At 42.3% G+C, this 21045-nt stretch overlaps 2 protein-coding genes across 8 annotated transcripts in view; one reads left to right on the plus strand and one right to left on the minus strand.

Moving 5' to 3' along the window:
• Positions 1 to 3673, plus strand: part of Fbxl2 (F-box and leucine-rich repeat protein 2) — a 73185-nt gene extending 69512 nt beyond the window's left edge. Inside the window, exons 14-16 of one of the 2 annotated variants that reach the window (XR_001175528.1) lie at positions 1306 to 1518; positions 2129 to 2356; positions 3344 to 3673. Coding sequence is in view for 1 of the 2 variants with exons in the window: in XM_013028475.1 (XP_012883929.1) it covers positions 1306 to 1518; positions 2129 to 2236 (321 nt within the window). In the remaining variant the exon portion in view is untranslated. Of the gene's footprint in view, positions 1 to 1305; positions 1519 to 2128 lie in introns of both variants that reach the window. The other variant, XM_013028475.1, reaches the window with a different exon arrangement.
• Positions 3674 to 4838: 1165 nt separating this feature from the next.
• The window catches only part of Ubp1 (upstream binding protein 1 (LBP-1a)), a 64872-nt gene continuing 48665 nt past the window's right edge, over positions 4839 to 21045 (minus strand). For 2 of the 6 annotated variants that reach the window (XM_013028500.1, XM_013028499.1), the window contains 8 exons: positions 19223 to 19326; positions 17165 to 17219; positions 16638 to 16731; positions 12840 to 12930; positions 11965 to 12080; positions 9384 to 9526; positions 8640 to 8691; positions 4839 to 6656 (listed from right to left, as the gene is read on the minus strand). In XM_013028500.1, the coding sequence (XP_012883954.1) occupies positions 6619 to 6656; positions 8640 to 8691; positions 9384 to 9526; positions 11965 to 12080; positions 12840 to 12930; positions 16638 to 16731; positions 17165 to 17219; positions 19223 to 19326 (693 nt within the window). In that variant the 3' untranslated portion in view covers positions 4839 to 6618. Of the gene's footprint in view, positions 6657 to 8639; positions 8692 to 9383; positions 9527 to 11964; positions 12081 to 12257; positions 12676 to 12839; positions 12931 to 16637; positions 16732 to 17164; positions 17220 to 19222; positions 19327 to 21045 lie in introns of those variants that run through there. The other 4 variants (XR_001175534.1, XR_001175533.1, XR_001175532.1 and 1 more) reach the window with 4 other exon arrangements.

Genomic DNA, 21045 nt, shown 5'->3' on the forward strand with positions numbered 1-21045 from the left:
GTGGTAACGTTTCCGCCTAGCAAGCATGAGGCCCTGAGAACCTCTGCCCAACTCAACAAATTACCAAATATCAAAACTACTCATTGATAGCCTTTATAAACGTACAAGCGAATGAAAGGCTGCATTGGAACTAGGCATGGTGTTGAATGCCTGTGGTTCAGTCAGCCTGCACTGTGTGAAGACTGTTTCCGTACACACAGATCTCAGCTGTGCTGGTGGGTATGCAATGATGCTCTACTGGAAAATAAATGTAACTGTGGGATCTGAATCCACTCATGTGACCACACTACTGGGGTTTGAATCCAAGGCCTCACAGCTGTTAAGCCAGGTTAATCCTTGAGCCACAACCCCAGCCTTGGTCTTACTTCTTTGGGGAGAGGAGGTGCTGGGCCTCAGGCTGTCATTCTGCTGCCTGACTCCAAAATAGCACGAGCTACCACTCCTAGGTTGTAGAGATGGAATCTGATTTTGTCTAGGCTGGCCTTGAACCTTGATCTTCCCAGTCTCTTTCCAACTTTGCTCCTAATCCTTCAGACATCAGATCTGGGGAGCTATGTGTGCACGTGTCTTTCTCAGGTCAAATCATGTATTTGTCTTGGCTTCAGTCTAATTAGCATGATTTCAATTTTTGGCTTCATCAGTGCAGAAAAGTATAATTTTACCACCCATATGCACACATGACATGCCCATGAGTGGGACTCTTGAAAAAATGATTGATAAGAACCTTACTGTGCACCATTTTTTAAAAAATGAATGGCGACACTAGAGTCACTGCTGTCACTGTCCTGGCCTCTATTCCAGTGGAGAATTAGGCAACAACTGCTCTCAAGGAGTAGATTGAATTTCCTGATAATTGCTGATCTTTGTGGTCGGAAAGCCCCTGCCTAGTCTCAGCAAGCCCATGACCAGAGGACACCAGGCCTTTGCAGGAGCCTCCCTGCCTGATTGAGTAGTGTCTTAGTCCATATCATAGGCTGGATACTTAGAACAAACTGCCTGCTTATTATTGGAAACTAACAGGTCCTGAGGTTTATGGGCTAGCAATCTGGTGAGGATTTGTTTTAGCTGTGCCATCCCATGGCAGAAGGGCAAAGTGGGTCAATAGCCTTGAGCTCTCTGTAGTCTGCAGAATCCACTTAGGCAGATGTACCTTCCATTAGGGCTTCCGTTTCCTCCACTGTTGCACTAAGGCCTAAACTTCCAGCATATGCTTTTAGGAGACAGTTACCTTGGGACACTTCATGATCAGCTGCCATGCACGTACCAGGTGAACATCTGTGAACATCTGCCTTCTCCTCATCCCAGAGCTTGTCTCACTGTGAGCTCATCACGGATGATGGGATCCTGCACCTGAGCAATAGCACCTGTGGCCACGAGCGCCTGCGGGTGCTGGAGCTGGACAACTGCCTCCTCATCACAGACGCAGCCCTGGAGCATCTTGAGAGCTGCCGAGGGCTGGAACGCCTCGAGCTATACGACTGCCAGCAGGTCACTCGAGCAGGCATCAAACGGATGCGGGTAGGTGCAGGAGAAAGGCCCACCTAGCACAATTTCTGCCCCTATGACCTAACATCATTTCTCCATTCTGTTCTAAGCCAGTGGGTATGCTGACTGGTCCTGTTTACAGTTATGTCCTCTTAAACGTTTTCACAGTTCCACTGCTTTGGCCCCAGTCTGGAAAGTTCAACTGGATCTGAGATAAGAGGTTCCATGTAGTCTAGTGATCAGCACCCTTTTAAAACTTGCCATCGTGTATTTCTATTGAGAACAGAATTGCATTCCTTCCCCATAGAAATCACTCACATCATCATCTTGATTTTGTAAGTTGGGGCAAAGTTTCATTTACACCCAGCGAAACTATCCAAGGTTCTTCAGTTCAGCTTACAAACAGGGCTGGTTACTGTAACTCAGCAGAAATATAGTTTCCATTTACCTTTAGAAGGTTCTGGATCTTCCTTTTTGCATGGGAATATGGGGTGACAGGAACAGTTCTAGTTGATGGCAGGTACCTTAAGCGGTAATTGTATTTGAACTATGCCTAGTATTAAGGTAGGATAGATTCTAAATGGACCTGATTTTCTAGGATCACTGTCACAATCCTAGGGTAAATTTCCCTTTTTTCTTCCAGGCTCAGCTCCCTCATGTCAAAGTCCATGCCTACTTTGCTCCCGTCACCCCCCCACCAGCTGTAGCAGGAGGTGGACAGCGACTCTGCAGATGCTGTATCATTCTGTGAGAGCAGCGGCGGCCTGGGCCCAAGGAGTGATGAAGGGTCTTCCTCCAGAAGACTAGAGACTTCCAAACTCTTCTACCATCACCCAAACCTGTTGATTCTCCATTGGGAAAGCACTTACAGGTAAAGAACTTTGGTGTGGATTGCAGGAACTCTGGCAATAGCTTTCACCTGTACTTTGCTGTAATGCAATCAAAGCCAAGCCTTGTGTCAGCACATGGCAAGAGTGGCCTAGTGTAGCCAAGACCACACAGGAAACCAGGATCCCTTCAGAGGTGGGTACCTAGCCTTGGTGTAATCCCTTACACAGATTGTCAGTGTTAGCACAAATTGAACAGCAAAACCACCTGGTGACTTTCTACCTGATCCTTAAGCCAGTGGCCTACTTCCATTTTGATTAGCAGGACTTTTCCACTTTGTAGATTAAAGAGCAACTTTATCAAAGTGACTACTGCAAATTCATGATGCCTGATAGTTTTATATGTAGAAACCTATGTGGAAGGCATGTTAACAGATTTATGTAAAACACCAAAGAAATGACTAAACTGGGTGAGGCAAGGTCTTCACCTTTCTGTTTGTATCAACTGTTACATCCACCTCCAGGGACCAAAAACTGAACAAAAGCAGTTAGGTTTGTGTTACATAATTGGGAAGATAAAACACTCATATGCTATATAGCATATAATGCATTTTTGTTTTTTGTTAAGGGGGGGAAGCCAATTATGCCCACACTTCTCAAAAAATTTAGGAGATCTTAAATATGGGATAAAAGCTTAAATTACAATCAATTAAAAAATGATGGATGGATGCATGTAGAATGGATGTGATTTTAGATATCAGGCTACACAAGAATAATTTAAAAACTTTATATACTTATAACTCAGACAAGTAGTGTTGGTGTCTTTTAGACTCAAAATGAATAAACCATTGAAATGCCTAACAGAATTACATCAAAAGGTGTTACTGTAATCTTTCTTCCATTCAGAAAGCTAAGCAAAATGATTTCCAAATTCAGACCTAGTTACCTTATTTTGATGAATTCTTGCTCTGTGTTGTCCACATTTGTGACCTTTATTAAGATTAGAACTCACCACCACCTTCATTGTTTAGGTATTAATGGTAGCTGACCCTTCCTAGCAACCAGTCCCCAACCTGAAGGGCTGAGAACTTGTGAGAAGTACAACAGGAAAAATGAGAGGTCTTCTATGACTGAGCAATTAAGAAGTGTGTTTAAAGACACACTGCCACAGCTACATTGTAGGTGGAAAAGGCAGACCCATACATGCCTGCCACGCTGACTCAGCAGGATCACCAGAGTATTAAAAAGCTGATGACTTTTATCGCCTTTTGATATGTTCCAGTATTCCCTGATTTAAGTTGTATGAATGCCATAGCAGTTATTTAAATACATACCCTGCAGGATGTATGACTGATGCTGGAAGCCACTTAAATAAATGAGCATATTACAAGGCTTGTTTGAGTGATTTAGTTTCTATTTAAAAGTGAAATGAGGGCTGGGAATGTGGCTTAGTTGTAGAGTGCTTGCCTAGCATGCATGAGGCCCTGGGTTCGATTCTTCAACACCACATAAACAGGAAAATCCAGAAGTGGCGCTGTGGCTCAAGTGGTAAAGCACTAGCCTTGAGCAAAAGAATCTCAGGAACAGGGGGCTGGGAAGGTGGCTCAGTGGTAGAGTACTTGCCTTGCATGCATGAGGCCCTGGGTTCGATTCCTCAGCACCATATAACCAAAAAGAAAAAAAGCCAGAAGTGGCGCTGTGGCTCAAGTGGTAGAGCACTAGTCTTGAGCTGAAGAGCTGAGGGACAACGCGTAGGCTCAGAGTTCAGGCCCCACGACTGGACACCCCCCCCCAAAAAAAAAAGAATCTCAGGAACAGTGCCCAGGCCCTGAGTTCGACTGGACACCGCCCCCCCCCAAAAAAAGAATCTCAGGAACAGTGTCCAGGCCATGAGTTCAAGCCCTAGGACTGGCAAAAAAACAAAACAATATCTAAAACCTGAAATAACCAGTGCCTTATACATTTTGAGCTAGGAGACAACTGCTCACAGAACTAGACTGGATGCTGTGTAGACCACAACCTCATTCACAGACAAGGGAACTTCTCATAAGACCATCAAGCTGCTGGGAATGGGGGATATACATATAGAAAACCCCAATGATAAGAGCACTTGCCTAGCAAGCACAAAAACTCCAGGTTTCATCCCCAGGACAAAAAAAAAAAAAAAAAAACCAAGTAAGCATGGACCAGTACTGGGATAACCAGTCCTTTATCAGCTTTGAGAAAATGAGCTGCAAACGAGAACAGAGACCCATGGTAGGCTGACCTCCCACAACCGTTGAACTGGGTTATGTGAAAGCTGTGACTTCAAGTGACACAGTAAAGATGTCCAACGAGACACATTTGGAAAACAATGGTAAAACATTTATTATATGGAAAGTGTACATCCTACTATTAAAAACAAAGTAGCAAATTTGCTGGTGCCACAATTTAACCTGTTTCACTGCTGCTCAGTGTAATTTCAAGTTTGAGCTTCTAAATATTTTTACCCCACTTCTAAAACCTGATAAGGAATTCAAAATAGCACACAGCATTAAATGACATTTATTGTTCCATAAATGAGACCTGAAAAGGGATGCTAAATAGACAAGCAAAACTCGTTAAAACAGGAGAAAAGTTCACTTCTTTCCAAGTGACTAGTACAGAAAATGTGGCCAGTCATATGAAAGCAAAGGACAAAGGATGAAAATGTTCAGATAGTGCTGCTTTCTAGCAAATAACTTCTTTTCTGAATAAAAACAAATGTCAAAAGTTTGCACTCATTGAAGTATTTTTGTCTTCTGGGACATTTAAGATTTCAAACTTACAATAATTCCTATTTCCACTGGAACAAGGATAAGACTCAAATAGCACATTCAATGTCAAAAAACTGAATACATCGATAGAGATGCTATCGCTAAAACAGAAGTTGTTTTAAAAACAAAAATTCAGCCTGATACACTACAAGCCAAGAAATGTTTGGTGATGAATTCTGCAAAGGTCTGGATAAAGGGAGGATTGGCTTCCCTTCGGAAATGGTATGTTATTAGCACACAATATTTCCTTTGATGGGAGGCACACTTTTATTTAAAAATTAAAACAGCCATGATTTATGTTTTTAAAAGCCCCTAAACAATGACCAGAATGTCCATGATTGCACTGAAGCTCAGTATTGAGATGTAAGGAACATGTACATACATTTTAGTGTTTTATATGTCATCTAGTGTTTCCATGAGTAATTTCATCTCATTCATACCACCACATCAGAAGCTACCAACAATAACTGCTCCCTCTAGTTAATCTCCTATTTCTAATGTTTTGGTAGGGCTTTGAAACAGATTTTAGTAAGAGCCGGGTGTTGAGTTGTGCACCTATAATCCCAGCTACTACTAAAGAGGCTGAGACAGGATGATCGCTTGAGCCCAGGAATTTGAGGCCAACCTGGGCAACACAGTGAGCCCCTGTCTGCAAAAACTGTTTTAAGAAAAAGGGATGAAGGGTGAAGGAAGGTGGAGAAAAGGAGGAAAATGGGAGAAGAAAAAAAAATCACATGAATTTAAAGGAAAAGGTGGAGTCAAAACATGAAAAGCAGGAACTAAAATGCTAAAAATGGAAGAAGCAGAAGCAAAAAAATTCAATAAATCTGTGACAAAGCAAAAACACAAAAGTCTTTGTACCTATTAGGATTTACACTGATCCTCTCACCAAGGTACTCCTGATAATGCAGTTTGCTTCAAGCCCATCTTCCTGGCTTGGATCTGCCTTAGTCTGTCAGGATTCCATAGACGATCACACACCACACACCCTCACGACTGCTTCAGAGAGAGTGCGGGGTCTCTTACCTGACCACCACCTGCCATGTCTGCACAGTGTACCTCTTGCATCTGAGTCCACTCTGCTTCCAAAACACTCCCCATCTCCTCCCCAGGGCAGCACAAGGGTCAAGCAATAAAAGCCAAACTGGCACAAAAAGGTAAAAATGCCCACAGTAAGTTTTTTACATTCATTTCCAAACTGCATACAGTGTAAAAAGCCAGCAAAGGCTGCTTCTGGAACTGTGTTTACTGGCCTGCACCCCAGCCTCCAGAGCTGGACGCACGCTGGACACACGCTGCCCGGCGTGCTTACTTGCATGAGGCTGCTTGGCTGTGGCAGTGACGGTGAGGAGATCTGCCTCTCATACAGCTCGTTAGGAAGGTCATAGCTTGTGTTTTCAATATGAAACATCACTTATGGTAAAATCCAATCCCAAGACTTCTTGGATTCAGTCTTCACACACTTGTAAGCGTGACTTTATTTGGTACTGAATATAGTTCAGTCTAAGATGTCACTTCAAAATTATGTGGATACCATCATTATTTTCAGCTGCAGAAAAGAAAAAGTATTTTTAGCTGAGCTTAGGAAATTAGGAGTATAAAATCTAAAACTCTGAAATGTACAATCTCTGATTCTAATTCAGAGGTTGCCTTTACTTATTTTAGAGGAAAAGAGCTGACTGCTTGGCTGAAGCTCCTCTTCCCTTAGCCAGTTTCATGTGCACGTTTCCTCATTAGATATGCTGCTCTGACACTGGCTGGCTCCTGGGGGTGCCTTGCTCCCACACGGCTTACTTGGTCTGCAGCAGAGTGGGAAAGGAGGCAGGACCTGGCAGCAAAACAGGTCAACGCACTGTGCCAGGCAGAGGTGCAAGCCAGCCATGCACATATCAGACAACGCGGGCATCTATCTATCCTGGAAAAAACAAACTCCTCAGAGGTAGCCTTGAAATATTGTAAAAGTATTATCACACCCCTTTAGCTAGAAGGCCTTAGTACATGGTGAGAAAACAGTAAAGGCATTTGTGAAGACAGAAAAGAAAGTTTCCACGTGGATATAGGGAAATCCTGTGGTGATTGACGTCAGAAATGTATACTAGTTGCACAAACATCACCACATGATCAACCACATGATCACATGAATTCTGCAAAGGGAAACATGTTTTGAGAGCAAGAGACTGAGCAGAAAGGTGCTAAGCCAACGATGTCTCCAAAGTAGCAGGCGAACTAGTTTAAACACTCAGTCCTACAGGCAACTCTAAGAGTTCAGGCTATAGAGGTCACCACTTCAAAACGACTGTAATGTGACTATAGGTATGTAGCACAAGAGGAATAAAGCAGAAGTTAATTTCAACACTCTGGGGACAGTGTTTTCAAAAGACTGACTACTAGGAAAGGGTGACAAATGGAATCTTCCTCTTCTAGGGGAAGCATCAGTGCTAAAACCTGTCTACCTTTTTACCTTTCAAAAATCCCCTCTGTCTAACCTTTTCATTTTGGAACCTACTTGAGCCTGGTTTAGGCCCACTTTGCACATGACCTCAAGTGAACCCACTGATTTCCACAGCTTGACTCACTGTGGATGACTGAAGGCTTCCAGTTTTACATCTCAAGGCCAGACCTCTTCTATGTCCCAGAGTGGAATAATTAATTACCTACTTGACATATTTAAAATGGAACTCCACTGCTTTCCTCCAACCTCACTTACCTCTGAAGAGACCACCACCTGCCCAGTAGCTTAACAAAACCAGCAATCCAAATTCCTCCTCCCTCAAATGTGGGGCACAGTGGGTCCTGCCCGTAAACCTGTAAGATCTATTACCTCTGGCCTGTACAGACTCTCTGTCCAATCCTGCCACCTTCTATCTACACAGCATTGTGAAAGCATAAGAAAAATCAAATCTTATTACTCCTTTGTTTAAACTTCAGATTTCCCAATACATTTTAAATAAAATCCAGTCTTCCATCGTCACCAGCTGACTTGCTACCCTGGCTTCCTACCTTGACTCTATCTTGCTCTTCTCACCAGCTCATTGTACGGCCTCTTTCAGGCCATCACAGCAGCCAAATGCACCCCTGCACACACAGCCCCACCCTGCCTGAACACTGTGCCTGTGCTCCATGCCTCATTCTTCCAGCCACTTCCTTGGAAATGCCCTCTCTAACAGCTCTAGGTTCTCCATCCCACATCCCTCCTTTAAACCACTTTCTTTTTCATGACACTTAAAATGCAGATAATTTTTGTGTATCTGTGGCCAGTTTGGGTGTGTGTTCATCAGCAGAGAAACAAAGTTACAACTCTAAAAGAACTCTAAAAGCATGACATCTGACAGAAAATAAAATGCTGGCTGAATGAACAGATTTTTTTTTCCATTTCTTAGAACTATTCAAAATAATCTGCTCATCTATTTCTCAAACTCCTTAAAATTAGCAAAGACAATATTTTGAAGAGTAACAAGCACACAGTGGGCTGCTAGGGACACACACAGTCTTTAACAAATACAGTCGTTCAAGACAGACACATGCCAAGTACCTTTTACTGTGGAGAATAAAAAGCAACTCTCATCTTGAAAGTTTTGAACCATCTAGAAGAAAGCAGACATGTAAGTATAATTAAGATCCAACAGTCCTTTACCATAAGTGATTAGAAATGACTTGAAAAAGTAAGGAAAACCTACATTCTTCTCCCACAAGTACAGGATTCAATTATCACAATAATTCGAAGACAGTGTGAAGTTTACATCTACCATACGGGCTGGTCCTTGTGCTATAGAAGCATGCCCCGACCAATGCCTGAGTGGTCAAGTCAGTTATCAGGTGGCCCCCTGGGGAGCATTCCCTGCCCAGGCCTATGAATAATGGCTAACCCAAACTGAAAAATGTCATCACTTGCTTGTCAATGAAAACCCAGAGACAAAGGGCAGAACTGTACTTCTAACCTTATAGGTCATTTTCCACACTGGTCAGCAAATAGACAAAAGGAGAATATATCTAATGCCTCAATTTATTAAAAGGGACAAAACCTGTCATTGGTTTTAGATTCTTCCAGTGAGTGCTTGAATTCAAGGGGCTTTCTCTGACTAGTACACATATCATCACTGGATGCCTGTAACTCTTGGTTATTCATCCTCACAAATTTTGATCCCCAACCCTTTGAAAATGTTCATATGAGTATTTGCAAAGCAGACCCCACAGAATTATTCTACTGTCTCACAATGTACTTATAAAACTAACAATGTGATAGAAAAGAGTGAATGAGTCTGGCTGTTCAGTTTACCTGATCACTAACAAGGATGTGAATGCCAGTGGGACCCTGTCTGTACACCTGGGTGATTTTGTTGAAAGGAATATTAAACACCGATGCAAGCTTCCGAGCAACTTCTGAGGCAACCATTTCTTCCAAGTAGATTGCATGATAAACTGGAATTAAAGCAGGAGAAAACACCATTTTACTAATAATCTATGATCTGTTTGTACTTGATTGAATATACCTTTTCTAAGTACTAAAGAGATAAAATTTATAAACAAAAACAAGTTAACATTTCTCCTTCCCCTTATTAAAAGGCTACAACTACCCATAGGAAAGGTAATAGAATACAATATAATCTAAAACACATTAACAGTAATCCATCTCATTCACAAAGTGATTTAAGGTTTTAATTGTTTCTGTGCAATGTAATGACCAATTGTAAAAGAATGGGAAGGGTTGAGGCTCAGTGGTGGGGTGCTCACTCAGTACGTACAAGGGATGGGCTCACTCAGTACGTACAAGGGATGGGGTCACACCCACAGTACCACAGACAACAGAATGAATGGGACTGGCTGCAAACAAGCATAGGGACCTTTGTGGGGAAATGACATTCAAACTGGATTGTGGCAATGGCAATGGATGCAAAACTAGGTACATGCACAAAAGTATAACTGAATGTACTTTTTTTTAATGGGAGGATTTATGCTATGCAACTTCTTAAAAGTTGTTTGCTTCAGTAATCCTACTACTGGGAATGTATCCTGAGTAATAAAAGCTCTATCTGCTCCAACCCCACCAATACATAAGGACATAGTTGTGTGTGGTGGCTATTACCTGTTTATCTAGCCACTCAGGAGGTAGAGATCAAATGGATAACAGTGCCTGGGCAAAAAAATTACTCCATCTCAGCAAAGAAACTAGGCACCAAGGAGGCTGTAAGGAGGATCGGGCCCAAGGTGTGTCTCATTCAAAGAACACACAAAATCCTGACCAGGCACTAGTGGCTCATGCCTGAAATCAATCCTAGCTACTCAGATGGCTGAGACCTGAGGATCTTTATTTGAAGCCAGCCTTGGCAGAAAAAGTCCATGAGACTCTGATCTCTAATTAACCACACAACACTGGAGCATAAGCCTTGAGCAAAAGAGCTGAAGGACAGAACTTAGGCCCAGAGTTCAAGCCCCATGACCAGCACAAAAAACAAACCCAAAATGCTGTCCAAAAAATGGCTAAGGCAAGGGGGTTGGAGATTTGACTCAAGTAGTAGAGTCTCCACCTAGCAAGCAGAAGGTCCTGAGTTCAAAGCCTAGTAATACACCCTAGTAAAAACAAAGTGAATGCTACCACCACACAAAAAAAATGGTAAAGATAGAGAAAATGATCCTTCCTTATAAAATGTTCCAGCCATAGTATACCCACTGTCTTTCATTTTGGGGATATATAATTTAACATGCAACATCTGCATGGCATACGTAATGAGTCTCAATCATGTAGGCCCTGGCTCAACTATTGACTCAAGCCAACCATAAATCAGGAATATCACTGCTGAGAACTTTGCTTCTCCAAACAAAGTGTGTGATTATAGGAATGTCTGCTAATAAACATAGCCATATTTATCATTTATGTACCATCTCTGGCTATTTTAACACTACAATGACAGTTATTTTAAGAGGCGTTATGGTCTGAAGAGTTTGATATTTACTGTATTATATGCCCTCAAACAGAAAAGGTTTGCCAACCTGATCAAAGGTTAAGGTCTAAAATATTTCCACATACTCTTCCACCAACATTCGTGTTGGGGACATACATTCCAAAATAATTTTATCTTGCTGTATGTAAAGAATTTATGTATTTAAGATTGTAGGGAAATACATGCACAGCTCCTTTCTCAAGTTGAATGACTTGGATGGAAAAGCTCAAAATTACAACTACTATCCTTGCAACTTCTCAGTAAAACTGAAGCCATAGATCACTTTTTGGTGGTACTCACTCCCTCACAAGTACTACGGAGGTGCTCGGCCACGATCCATGCCCCAGGCCTACGGTATTTTTCAGGAGCTTTGCCTACTTATTACCAGGGCAAATGAATGCCTCTTTGCAATCAGTAATGTATGGTTCTCTGAAAAGTCCTGAGTGTGCTGCATTCACTCGACTTCAGAACGTTAGACAAGAGAGTATAGTGCCAGCTACCTACCATACAATGAGGGTAGGATTTTAAGAGTCCCTCATATCAAGTGTTAAATATTTTTTGAGGAGCTGAGGACCAAACTCAGGGCTTTGCATATGCTAAGTAAACACGCATCATAAAACTACATCCTCAGCCTGTGTCTAGTTAGCTAGGTAGGGATCCTCTTGTGTTCTTGTTGAGCTGCCAGTATTATATTCACTTTCAATAAACTTGAGATTTAATGTGGAAGAAGGCATCAGAATCCTCTAGTATTTAAGCCTCTCTTTCACTTGGTGGTGTGTGGCTGAAATGACTGAAAAAGGCAGTTAGCTTCCTTTGGCCCAAGAGCTGCTACTTCTTTCTGCTGTTAAGACCGGATCTTGTCCTTCTGTTGCTGACAATCTTAGAAAGTGACAGGAATATGCCAGGCTCAGTACCCACCGAAGGGTGTCCCACCGCCACTCTCGCCATTGCCCGCAGCACGCAGCTGCCCGGGCAGCGCCGGGCTGCTTGGCTGCTCCCGGCAGACATAGATGGTTAAACGAGGCCTAACTGACCTGCAATCAGAAGATGTCATTGATGAGCCTGGGAGAGAACGTGGCCTCAGCAAATTCACAACGAGAACTACAGGAATCTAAGCACTAGTTCCTTAGGAGAACTTTTTTTTTTTTTTAAACACAATGTTATTTCATTATACAAGAGAATTTACAAATAAAAATATAAAAACCACACACCTCACACCAACTATCACAGGTGCTCTAATAGGATGATCCAGACTTTAAACCATCGAGATGGTCTGTCACATGCTGGTGAATTTAAGTTTCAAGATAAAGTAAGCAATTTAAAATCAGTAGGATTCAATTTTAATGGAATTCTCACACAAGTCTAGAAACAGCAATGATATTAAAAGCCAGCACAGTTTACAGTTCTATCATTTAAATTCACAATTAGAAGTTTACATTTTAATAGCTGTTTATTAATAATAATGACCTTGAAAACCATAGATTCTGTATAGCTCACCTAAATTAGAAGTTTTGTTTTCTTGGCAACAAACCCAGTCGTCTTCAAGAAATCAGTACTGCCCATGTGCATTGCTACCAGTCTTAGTCTACCTCTGCCCTCATCAGTGCCTGCATCATATCTGGGCCTGCCCTGAAGGTGTACACAAAACAGTCTTCTCGTGAGCATGAGGCTGCCGATGCTTGACGGCGCACACAGGCACACGCCAACCTACTGTGGAAACACATTCTGCCCAAATCCCCCGTGCAAAGAAAGGCACGTTCTCATTTCACACAGAACAGTCCACAGTATTTTACCTTGACTTCAGTGAATTATAGAGCCGAATTCCATCGGCTGCACCACAAATTTGAACTAAATCCTCTTTTGACAGCTTTAATAAGTCGGCACCTGGAGAACAACAAAGAGACTAGTCACAAATGGCTAGAAAAAGAACAGACGTAGCTGGTGGCTGCACACACCTGTCTTCACATAGTTAAGTGTTCTACATGACACTGGGAGGTATTCCAAACACACACACACACACACACACCAAAAAAAAAAATGTCCTGTAGCACACACACACACACACACACCCAAAAAAAATGTTCTGTAGCACAGACACACACACACCCACACACACACCAAAAAAAAAAATGTCCTGTAGCAAAGACAGGAGAGAGAGACCAAAATAGGATACTTTTTTTTGTCAGTCACGGGGCTTGAACTCTGGGCCTGGGCACTATCCCTCAGCTCTTCAGCTCAAGGTGAGCACTCTACCACTTGAGCCACAGTGCTACTTCTGATTCTGATTTTCTGGTGGTTGATTGGAGATAAGAGTCTCATAGCTGGGTGCTGGTGGCTCACACCTGTAATCCTAGCTACTCAGGAGGCTGAGATCTGAGGGTCACAATTCAAAGCTAGCCCAGGCAGGAAAGTCCATGAGACTCTTATCTCCAATAAACCACTAGAAAACTGGAAGTGGTGCTGTGGCTCAAGCTGTAGAGTGCTCACCTTGAGCTGAAGAGCTGAGGGATAGCACCCAATCCCAGAGTTCAAGCCCCACAACCAACCAAAAAAAAAGTCTCATGGACTTTTCCTGCCCGGGGCTGGCTTTGAACCACAATCTCAGATATCAGCCTCCTACTGTAGCTAGGATTACAGATGTGAGCCACCCGTGCCCGGCTCCCAAGTAGCATACTCTTAGGAGAGGAACATCAAGGCATAATCCTCTGGAGCACATAAAATCATATTTATTAAAATGAACTCCAGAAAATGAAACCATACATTGTTTTCTTTGTTGCTGTTTTTGTTTTTTGTCTTGTTTATCTGTCTTTGGAGGATAAAGTGGAAAACGGCAATGGAAGGACAAGGGTGAACAAATGCAGCAGTGATATTTACTAGACATGATGTTGAAAATGAACTATACAACTTGGGGGGAGGGGACAGGAGGGAAAAACTGCGAGAGAGCAAGGGAAGGAATGACATTCTCCAAAAACAAATGTACTCTTTACCTGACTTATGTAACTGTGTGACTTATGTAACTGTGGCCCCACCCCTACATCCCTTTAAAATAGCACCAAAAGAAAGGGGGGAAAAAAAAAGCTAAATCCAGAAGCCCATCATCAATGAGCAAGAATTAGAGAGGTATTTCCAATGTAGGACTACTGCACGACTGCCCTGCCTCTCTGCTGGGCTGTGGTTGTGGCTACGTATCCTTAACCCCAGGCAGATAAATCTTCATGGCACCCTGACTTGACCCTTTATTTTACAAAGGAAGAAATGGAAGTCAATCATTTGGGTAACTTGCCCAAAGTTACTCTATGAGCTGGTAGCAGAGTAAGGCTATGTGGGTCCAGTCTTTTGTTTTTGCCTTTTTTTTGGTCTGTTGTGGGGCTTGAACTCTGGGCGTGGGCGCTGTCCCTCAGCTCTTCAGCTCAAGGCTAGCTAGCACTCTACCACTTGAGCCACAGAGCTACTTCAGCTTTTTCTGCTTATGTGGTGCAGAGGAATTGAAACCAGGGCTTCTTGCATACAAGGCAAGCACTCTGCCATTGACCACCTTCCCAGCCCTGTTTTTGCCCTCTTATCAGCCAAGGCACAGTTGTTAGAGACACTTAAAATCGTGAATGAAGGCATGATTTCCATATAGAAGATAACAGGGTTTAGTTTCAAAAGTTTCAGTGGGAATCTACTAAATAAAGATGAGAGAAGTGTTACTCATGATGTAAGCACTGGTGGAATTTTTTTTAATGGAGTCAGAGAAGCAGAGAAAGAGGGTCTTTCATTTCTACTGGGACGGGTGATGAAGGGCCCACAGCAGTGACAAGAGGAATGTGTGTATACACACTCACACACATCGGAACCATTACAGAGCACTAAAAACACCTGTAAACTGCAGCCCTTCCTGATACTTGACTTTTTTCCAAGCGGCCTCACTGCCCTACTGTGGACGCTACAGCTGAGAGAATGTACCAATGGGTACCATGGCTAGCTTCCCACTAGCCCTTCAGAACAAGTCCCCAAGTTACTGAAAAGGTAGGGGTGGGGGTGTTAAGCAGTGTGATTACTGTTCACAGTAACAAGAACTCAGAATTTCTAGACACAAACATGTATCTGCCTACCATCCCAGCGCTCACCAGGGGCCTCCCGACCCCTCCTGTCAGAGCTTTTTCTACTTCCTGCCCTGAGAGTTTAAGATGTCCCTCTTCCCCACTCTGAATTTTATAATTTCTAGTTTTTCACACATAAAAGGCTTCGCTTAATTATATCAAAATGTGGATCCTAGCTAGTAAATTATTTCCATCTGGCACTTTAAATTTTAAAGAGTCAAAGAGCTACATGAAAATGACTACTCACTGCACAAACAATATAATAAATGGCATAGCGGGAAACCATGATGTTTGTGAAATCAAGTGTTCCTTCAGGCTGGGTGTGTGAGCACACATGGTCTGTCCTCTTAAAGGGAAAACTCTTCCAGCAGTCTTATGAGCTCAAGGAAGACTTAACTGCCAATCTACTGTGTCCCAACCAATATTTCTCACGGGCAATACAGAAGCAGTACATGTTGGTGTGTTTTGTGAAAACACACCAACTGCTTCTGCAAACCTGGCACATCAACCTCTGTTCCCCGAACAGACTTCCCATCTCATCCGCTGGGCAGCACTCTCATCCCTGTTAACATCCTACCCAAGCATTCTCCAAGCTCCTGACGACAGTATATAAAATCTACACCATCAACTACTACTCTAAAAGGAAAAGGACCAAGCTACAGACACACACGGGAACTTGAGTAGATTTTAACATCTTTAAAAGCTAAGTAATAAAAGCCAGTGTCTAAAATTCATATTTTCAATGATTTCTGGTTTCATTTATATAATATTCATGAAACAGTAAAATCATGGACTGTGTTTAGTGGTATGGGAGGATGGGCATAAAGGGAGGGAGGACCTTGCAATGAAGCCCTACGTCTGTATCTTAACTGCAGTGATGATCATCTAGAACACGACAAAATTACAGTGCCAATGGTGACTTCTGGGATTTGAATTTGTAATACATTATTTAAGAAAACTGAAGGCATTCTGGACCATCTCCATACTATTTTTACAACTTACTGGGAAACAAAATGAAGTTGAAATGAAAAATTACTACATAGAACTAAATATACATACAAATGAGGAAAATACAAGAATGTCAATGGAACTGATGTTTCCAGAATTTGGTGAAATTTAAGTTACACAAGACGTCATACAAGTATACTGGAAGAAGGATGTAGTGTTTTGCTTCAGCTTCATATGTATACATGATATTTTAAGGTTAAGAAGTATAGATGAGAAGCCGGGTACAGGTGGTCCTGTAATCCTAGCTACTCAGGAGGCTGAGATCTGAAGATTGCGGTTCAAAGCCAGCCTGGGCAGGAAAGTCGGTGAGACTCTTATCTATAATTAACCACCAGAAAACCGGAAGTGGTGCTGTGGCTCAAGTGGTAGAGCGTTAGCCTTGAGCTGAAGAGCTCAGGGACAGCGCTCAGGCCCAGAGTTCAAGCCTCACAACCAACAACAACAACAAAAGAAGTATACATGTGAAACACTCTGTGTGGGCATACACATGGGCATTACCTGAAAAATTAGAAAACAGTCTTGTGTAGGAAGAGAATCTATTTTTCACTAGCCATTGCTGTGCTTCCTGGGTTGTAGCTGAAGGCTGAATTTGCTATTAAAAAGAAATGAACATAGATAAAAGGTTTCAAATGTAAAAGAATAACCCAAATGAAGTAAAATACCCAAGAGTCAGATGCTGGTGGCTCATGCCTGTAATTCTAGCTACTTAGAAGGCTGAGATCTGAGCATCACTGTTCAAAGCCCAACTAGGCAGACAAATTAGAGAGACTCATATGTCTAGCCAGAAATGAAGGTATGGCTCAAGTGGTAGAGCACTAACCAGCTTTGAATGAAAAACCTAAGAGAAGAAAGTGAGGCCCTGAATTCAAGCCCGAGTACTCACATACACACCCTTTCCCCGACCCAAGAAGAATATGAATCTACTTACTCAGTGACCCATATACTTAACGATTCAAGCCCTGGCCAGAAACGTTAAAGCACAGGCCCCTGAAAGCATCTGATGGTTTTAGGGAAAAGACACTTACTTCACTAGATGCCTGTGAAGCTCCATCTCCCTGGTGATTTGGGGAAGAAGAATTGCTGCAAAAAAAAAAGAAAGGATTTTTATAATTAAAAAAAAATCAAAACACTAAAGGGTAGTAATCTAGATGGCTTCAAAATAAGGCAAACAGCTACATAAGCTTGCAACAAAAATGTAACACACAGATTAAAAGTCAATGTAATGATGATAATGGTAAGGTAAGGATACATGGAAGATCAAATCTGCCTTTATCTGTTCTAGTGAAGAAAAAAAAAAAGGCTCCCTAAATTCTTCACTAGGGTGCCAGGTAGGGTGCTTTGTTAGGAAAAAAACCCACAAGAAATTAAGTAAAATAGATAGCTAAAAATAACTGAACAATCTGAAGAAAATGAGCTACACAAGTATCATCATTATAATAAAAATATAAAACAGTATTTCCTTTAAATTAATACATCTATCCATGAACAAGTTGAACAGGCTCTCACCTATTCTCACTAGCTACTTGGGAGGCTAAGAACAGGAGGATATTGTTCAGTTTCATCTGGACAGAAAAGTTAATGAGACTCTTTTTCAACTCATAGCTGGGTACAATAATGTATCCTTGTCATCCTAAATTAAATGAGAGGCTAAGCTTGAAGGTTCCAGGCAGCCTGGGCAGAAAAGTCTGTGATACTCCATCTCAGTGGAAGAAGTTGAGTATGATGGCATGTATCTCTCGTGCCAGCTACCAAATGGGAAGCCTAAAATAGGAGGATTAAAACTGAGGCCCTGGGTTCAACTCCTCAGCACCACATAAGCAGAAAAGGCCAGAAGTGGTGCTGTGGCTCAAGTGGTAGAGCTCTAGCCTTGAGCTGAAGAGCTGAGGACAGTACCCAAGCCCAGAATTCAGGCCCCACCACCGACAAAAAACCAAAACAAACAAAAAAACCAGTTTGATATGACAAAAGACCAACGTTCTTTGAAATAAAATATGTAAACATATTCAAGTCACAGATACTGTTCTTTGTGAAGCCCACGAATACTCTCTTTAATCTTCTGAAGACTAAAATTGGGAGTTAGGGAAGGGGTGACATTGTCCAAAAAGAAATATACTCTACCTTACTTAACTGTAACTGTAACCCCTCTGTACATCACCTTTAGGACAACAATTTTAAAAAAAACTTTTAAAACATCTTTCAGAGACTGAATCCTCTTAAAGACTGAATCACCTTAAAATGCCCTTCCTGAAATTAGCACAGCTGTGGAAGTATGAAGCACAAGGGTGAGGTGCAAAAGGAGAAGCATTAGGTGAAAAAAGACAGTGATTGCTCTGTGCTGCCAAAGGGCAGTGTATTTCCCACCACTCTACTTCAGACACACAAAAAAGGCTAATCTGGGCGCTGGTGGCTCATGGCTATAATCCTAACTACTCAGGAGGCTGAGATCTAAAGATCCTTGTTGGAAGCCAGCTGGGAGAAAGTCCAAGAGACACTTTTTTTTGGTCAATTGTGGAGCTTGAACTCAGGGCCTGGGTGCCATCACCAAGCAATTTTTGCTCAAAGTTAGCACTCTCCCACTTTGAGCTATAGCAACATTTCTACATTTCTGGTGGTTAATTGGAAATAAGTCTCATGGTCTTTGCTGCCAGGGCTGGCTTTGAACCGTGATTCTCAGATCTCAGCCTCTTGAGTAGCTAGGATTATAGGTGTGAGCCACCAGTGCTCAGCTCCAAAAGACTCTTATCTCCAATTAACTGGCAAAAATTTTGCCAGAATTGGAGGTGTGGCTCAAGTGGTAGAATGCCAGCCTTAAGTAAAAAGGCTAAGCAAGAGCATGAATCCATCCCTGAGTCCTAAGTTCAAGCCCCAGAACCAGTAAACAAACATTAAAAAAAAAAAGACAGTAAAACTCGGGGTATGACACAAGTAGCAGAATGCTTGCTAAAGCAGCAGGGAGGTCCTGAGTTCAATCCCCAGTACCACAAGGACAAAAAGAAAAGAAAGGAGAGCCTGCTAACAAGAGGGAAGAGACCTGAAGGACCCCGTGCAATGGTGAGGCAAGGTATGCGCACACACACAGGTACCTGTCTGGGATGCTGCACGCGCTCTGCTGTGAGGAGGTGAAGGTGGGCGCTGGGGAAGGGCTGTTACTCACGAAGGCTGTGGGGGTATCGGGCCACGGAGAACACTAAGGACAGAAACAGAAAGACATCAATGATACGCTTTTAAATCTGTGAGACAGATCCTCTTGTAATTCACTCTCTAATCTGACCAAATACAAGCTTACAAAATACAAGACACCTGATGTTTAGCAGTCAAGCAAGAGATAAGTCAAATTTACCCTGCTATGTTGTGTCTAGACATTAATGTTAGAGAAGACCTGAGCTGCTAACTTTCTAAAGCCATTTTAAATATAGACCTCCTCCTTAACCTGTATCCTGTCAGCTCCCCCAACAGGCATTCTGCTATTCTCTGAAGGCTTAGGAACAGCAGAGACAAGAAAGTCTCACAAGCAACATGCAACAGTAGTACATGGTGACCTGGACAGTGGCCGAGTCCTTCTTCCTGCTTCTTGTCCCCTCTTCTCCGAGAAGCAACCTCAACAGTACCCATGTGTTTCCTTGATAATTCTTAACATAAATAATGATCCCCAAGGAAAAATGGGCTGGTCCAATATCAAAATACAACACCATGCCAGTGCTGCTCCACCATGCGTCCATCCATGTGGGTGTTCATGTTTTCTCAGAGGGATAGAGTAAACTTAAGTAGTTTTCAGACTTTGACAAAACTGTTACCATAGCTAGAGCAAAGATACAAAGTCACACTGAACAGGACCATTAGGAGAGAAAGCCAATGGTGAGAGTGTGCTGGGCAGTACGAGAGTCACATTTCTCCTGGATAGGGCCACATCAGGACTACTAGTATGAAGAAGCGAAGAAACGGTGGCATTCTGACAGTAGAAACCAAGTCTCACCAACATGGCTTACAATAAATACCTTACACCCATCAAAAGCATGGATATGGGAAAGAAAATAGAAAACACAACAAACATTCTTTACAATAGTCTATTTATCTGCTCTAAAATAGGACAGATAATTGCAGACATTTTCTACTATTATCACCTTGCAAAACAGAACTCTAATGTGGCTGGTCAGCTCATTGCATTGGCATATACCAATTTCAATATAAATAGTATCTTTGACAATAATGCCCATTCTTTTAAAACTACAGCCTTGAGACAGGTAGGGCACACACCTACAAACCAGCACTTGAGGGGCTAAGGTTAAAAGATCCAAGTTCAAAGCCAGCCTAGATTATACAGAAAATTCCAGACAGTCCTAAGGCCACAGAGTAAGACACTGTCTCAAAAAACTGAAACTAGCTAGGCACTGCTGGCTGGTGCTTGTAATCCTAGCTACTCAGGAGGCTGGGATCTGAGGATCACAGTTCAAAGCCAGCCAGGGATGGAAAAGTCTGTGAGACTCTATCTCCAATAAACTACTTATAAAAGGCCAGAAATGGCGCTGTGGCTCAAGTGGTAGACTACTAGCCTTGAGCAAAAGAAGCTCAGTGCCTAGGTACCACCCCTAAAATTAAACAAACAAAACAGGACTTTTTCTTTTCATCTGTCAAAGAAACCTCTACAGTTTATAGTTTGAAGAATCCAAGATTCTGTGAGCTAATGTGTATCTAATAACTCGTAGATGTCATACACTTACTGTCACTCCTACTATTCCTCCTAGAACTCTTCCTTGCCCAATACAAATGATCAAATCACAGAATAAAATGTATATCTAAAGTAAAGTAAATCTTTTTTTTTTTTTTTTTTTGCGGTTGTGGGGCTTAAACTCTGGGCTTGGGCGCTATCCCTGCACTCTTCAGCTCAAGGTGAGCGCTCTACTGCTTG

Source organism: Dipodomys ordii, unplaced genomic scaffold (assembly GCF_000151885.1).
Source record: "Dipodomys ordii isolate 6190 unplaced genomic scaffold, Dord_2.0 Scaffold110, whole genome shotgun sequence".
Taxonomy (NCBI): Eukaryota; Metazoa; Chordata; class Mammalia; order Rodentia; family Heteromyidae; genus Dipodomys; species Dipodomys ordii.